The sequence below is a fragment of the Solanum pennellii genome, chromosome 1 (assembly GCF_001406875.1).
Source record: "Solanum pennellii chromosome 1, SPENNV200".
In the NCBI taxonomy this organism is placed as follows: domain Eukaryota; kingdom Viridiplantae; phylum Streptophyta; class Magnoliopsida; order Solanales; family Solanaceae; genus Solanum; species Solanum pennellii.
The window spans coordinates 109251343-109256360 of record NC_028637.1 but is presented as its reverse complement, the minus strand read 5'-3'; the positions used below and the strand labels follow the sequence as shown (position 1 = coordinate 109256360).

Below are 5018 nucleotides of genomic sequence, written 5' to 3'. Positions count from 1 at the left end.
CCCCCTCCCCCCCCCCCTTACACATGTGGTGCTACTGATGAATAGAGGATACCGTGAGAATTTTTGTGCAGGGAATTCATAGTAAAAGTGAAGTTATTTTCTACTTTTGCATGGACTGCTAGACATACTTAGAATATAAATATTTTTTATGACTATCACAAGCTTTAAGACTTCAAATTCACATCTCTTTTTAAGCATAAAAGGTGATTTACCTATTAAACCAATTCTCAACCCTACTTTAGCGAATTTCTTCTCAGTGTCCGGTCAAAGTGTGTTAAAGGTATGTTCGCTTCTTGGACTTGCATATAAGAGATAATTTTGTCAAATACTTTTGACATCTTAATTATAGATTATCTGGTAATCAATCGTAAAGTGTGACTTATGCACAAGTTTCTTGCAAAGTTTATTCAATGGTAAAGTGTGACTTCTGCACAAGTTTTCTTGCATATTTTATCATCAATAGTAAAGTGTGACTACTGCACAAATTTCTTGCATATTTTATCGTCAATGGTTCCAGAAAGCATTATATTTTGAAGAAAAGTTGAATATCAAAAACCTGCAAGCTACATTGATGCACTCTCTGTCCAAAATGCCCACAGGATGTATGCCTTCATCCTCCACGTGCCTTAGTATAACAGGTAGCTGACTCAAACCATGTTTCTCCATAATAGTTAGAGCAGAAAGGAGATCTGTATTTGGAGTCACTGTGCATGGTACCCGGCACTTATTGCCATTTGAAGAGCAAACATCAGCTACTACAAGTTCCTGCATACATACAGTTAAAAGAAATGTATTTGTTATTCATGATGATAAAGTAGCAAAGCCAATCTTTTTAATTTAATATTACAATACAAAATCCATGTGAATAATTAGTGTGATTCAAATCTGTCCTGTTGTCTAGCAGCCCAATTTAAGAATTTTATTTAGGATTAGTTTCAAATATTTACAATGAACTAATTGATTTACAAATAAATTCATGTTTTATATACATAAAAATAGCCAAAGTCCTAGAAAGCGTACACTGACTATACACTATAGCTTATCTATACATGAACTATATACATAAACTATACACTAACTATACATTATGATACACTAATTAAGCCGAATATAGTATAACTATACATAAAGTATACACTGACTATACATGAAATATACACCGATTAATTCAATCTCGATCAACTCGAAATCACCTCTAAACAGTCCCAACTTTAGACATGAGTATCCTCTCAATGTTTCAGATTTTTTGATATATAATTCGCTCAAAAAGTTTTATGTTGCGGTATGTCGATCTTTCTTTAAAAGAGAAATAGAAGGAGAAAGGAGAAGAAGAACGAAGGAGGAGGAGGAGGATAAAGTAGCAGCAAAAGAAGAAGAAGATGAAGAACATGGAAGAAGACACAACAGAGAAAATAGAAGCGGCCATTTTTTTGGAAATTAAAGTGACCACAAGTAATTATTAAAAATTGGGTTCAAAAAATGGTAAGTATATGGGCTAATGTTTTGTATAAATTACCCTTTTATTTAATATAACGTAGTTTAATGCCCATTATTCTAATATTGTGTACTAAAATCATAAAATCATCTCTGCCCTTTGCATTTTCTTATATTTTTATCTACCACCATCCTACGCATCTTCCTACAACTTGAAATAGCATTTTTTTTATAAAGTTAAAGTTGTATTCTTCAGTATTAAAGGTATTTTGGCTACCTCCAAAAAGTTACAAGCTAAAACCATAATTACATTGATCCTAGGAAATCTACCAACTGTTCTACTACTTCTATACCCTCTTCTTTACACCAAAAAAAAAAACATGTTAATGCAATTTTCTTTGACTTTCTGTATAGTGTTAGTAATATTCTCATGACACCTAATATTTCTCTCTCCAAATAGCCCACCAGACACAAGCACGTACTATAGACCACCATCTTTTTTGTGTCTCCAAATAGCCCACCAGACATGGTTGGATTGAAGAGAGTCTAAGCAAATGATCACAAAATATAACTCAGATTGCCAAAAAGTGCAAAAGAGGAGCTGCATTGAGTATGCAGCATCTTCAGGCGAGACTTCTCAGAAAATCTAGTCGCCCGAATTGGTTAAAGCTGCTGGCACCGTCAGAAGTGGCTGGAAATGAGGTAGTCAGGTCGGATACTTGAGCTGAACACCACAGCTGTTGGAATCTGGTCGAACACCTCACACGCATTCGCACATGTGACAGACGCGCGCAGGAACCTTAGATTTAGCCATGCTTGAGGGGCCTGCTGCCGGTGACATTGACTTTGGCTGCTGAGAGTTATTGGACCTTTGGCGGTGTTAGTTCTGGAAAAATGCTGGAAGAAAAAGAAAGGTGACGCAATCAGATCTGAAAGTCACTGGAAAGAAGGCACAATGACTGATTTCTCCGTCCTGAATGTTTCTCATGGTAGCTCTAGTACCATGTTAAAGAAATGGACATTGGACCCAACTCAACCCTAAAAGCTAGCTAAAAGGTGAGGATTACCCAAGCCATATAAAGAGATACTCATCTTGTAAGAGCCTGATGTGGGGCTCTTCAACAAGATCTCCTGTGAGTTGTACTCTTTTCGCGTTGCTATACTATTTTCTCACTTCTGAACAAAATCAAGACTAAAATTGGCAAAAGAAGAACATAAATAGAGACGTACTCAATAATCAAAAGAACTATCAAAGTTGTTGAAACTAGTCCAATGGCCAACAAGTCATTTTGGGGGACCATTACATTTGTATTCATAGTAAAGGGACAGAAATTGGATGGCTAATAGTAGTTCTACCAGGTGGAAGCATCAGCAAGGAGGCGATCTATGGAAATTGATTAAGGGAGGGGCCAAAACTTTTATGTGAACTGCCAGGTCAGTTTCTATTGGCACTACAAAAATGCATCAATTGAATGAAGCAGGCCATAAGAAAGTTCAAGTTTCTAGATCAACAGGGCTTCAGTGAAATATAGAGAAAAATCATTACATATACTCCCTCTGACTCAAGTTGAATGTACACTTTCCTTTGGTTGATTGTTTGAGTAATGGGAATTCAGATAGCAAAATTATATATATCAACTATACATAATTAAAATCAGATCCAATTTCTTTCTTCCTGTGAAAACTCTCCTCTCCATCTGTTATGGTCCCCGGTTATGGATCTGGTTATGCACCGCTGTAATATTAAATCTGATGTTTTCTTCCTATGACCTATGGTGCTGGTTCGTTAAGAGAGAACCTGCAATCTCTTGAGTTTGAAGTACTCAAAGACTTGAATAATTTTTTGCTTATATATTTCTAAGTTACCAGATAGTTTAAATACAATACTTATAAAATAATTACCCTTAGAAATTAGGACATGACTTCCTAACTTAACTGGAAAGAAAGACTGCAGTATTACAGGAAAATAAACAGGAAAATAACTGCTACTAGTGAGAAATTACTACAGTAACTATTGGATAACTAAGGACTGATAACATTAATCTCCTCCTTCAAATCGCGCTTGTCCTCAAGCGCTAAGTGCGGAAATTAGTATTCCCTCCTTTCCAGCAAATTCTTCCTCATCGTCCACAAAGTCAATCCAGAATAATTTCTTGCATTGATGACCTCGGGTGAATGGTTCAGCACAATTGACACAAAGTCCCTTAAGTCGCCTTTCCTCCATTTCAGGTCTGGTTAGTTTCTTCACAAATCTAGCATGTTAAGGTAAGAAATCTGTTGTTTTGGATTTGCAAGCATCTAACGATTGCGAACAAATAGATTGTTCCTTGCGTTCATAAAGTCGGATTAAACTCATCGCTGTAGCCAAATCTGGAGGATTATGCAACTCAACCTCAATTGCTATATAATCAGCAAGACCACTGATATAAAGTTCAATTTTTTTTTTATTGTGTGAGTGTACCAGGCCGCTAAATTAATTGCTCAAATTTTTCTTGGTAATCTGCCACGAACCCGATCTGGCGCAACTTAGCCAATTCTCCTAACTTCTGACTTCTGATTGGTGGCCCAAAACGAAGGTTACAATAACGTTTGATCTCATCCCAAGACGGTTCAAGCAGATCTGTCTTTAGTTGAAGAAACCAAAGTTGTGCATTACCCTCTAAATGAAAAGAAGCAAGATAACTTTTTCTTCATCTAGAGTCTGTTGGTGTTGAAAAAAGTGGTCACATCTGTTCAGCCATCCTAAAGGGTCCCCTTGGCCAGTAAACCGTGGAAAATCCAACTTTGTATACCTAGGAATGAAAGAACTTCCTCATGCATCTGATTTTGACCATACTGCCACTCCACTTTTACCCTTCGAGCCCCGATTCTGACTGGTATGATCAGTTGATTCAAAATCAACCTTCGAATTCGCTAGATCCTCTGTGAGTGCATCTAAGCAAGCATTTATTGCTTCCAGTCTCACTATATTGGCTGAACGTTATCCTTGAAATAAGTTCACCAATTGTGCCAGTTGATGTTGAATTAGATCTTCCATTACATTCGGCTCTGATACCAAGTTGTTATGGTCCCCAGTTATGGATCTGGTTATGGGACGCTGTAAAATCTGATGTTTTCTTCCTACGATCTATGGTGCTGGTTCGTTAAGAGAGAACCTGCGATCTCATGAGTTTGAAGTACTCAAAGGCTTGAATAATTTTCTGCTTATATTTTCTTAGTCACCAGATAGTTTAAATACAATACTTATAAAATAACAACCCCTAGAAACTAGGACATGACTTCCTAACTTAACTAGAAAGAAAGACTGCACTATTACAGAAAAATAACTGCATTTTTTACAGGAAAATAACTGCTACTAGAGAGAAATTACTGCAATAACTATTGAATAACGAAAGAGTGATAACACCATCCTATAAGATTCCGTAAGTAACTATTGACTCCAAAACTCCCAAATTGATTTTAAATGTCACTTATTCCTTCATATAACATTTGACTATATTACCTTCCATTTTATCTTATGATTCTGCCAAGTGAAAACTCACATCAGAAAACAACCTACACAACTTAAAGCAATATATTATATA

The 5018-nt window shown here is 36.3% G+C and overlaps 1 protein-coding gene across 10 annotated transcripts in view; it reads right to left on the bottom strand.

The window, feature by feature from the left end:
• LOC107026956 (chloride channel protein CLC-e) overlaps positions 1–5018 on the bottom strand; it is a 37929-nt gene that overhangs the window by 13291 nt on the left and 19620 nt on the right. For 8 of the 10 annotated variants that reach the window (XM_027911973.1, XM_027911983.1, XM_027911975.1 and 5 more), the window contains exon 6: positions 557–765. In XM_027911973.1, the coding sequence (XP_027767774.1) occupies positions 557–765 (209 nt within the window). Of the gene's footprint in view, positions 1–379; positions 766–5018 lie in introns of those variants that run through there. The other 2 variants (XM_015228102.2, XM_027911987.1) reach the window with 2 other exon arrangements.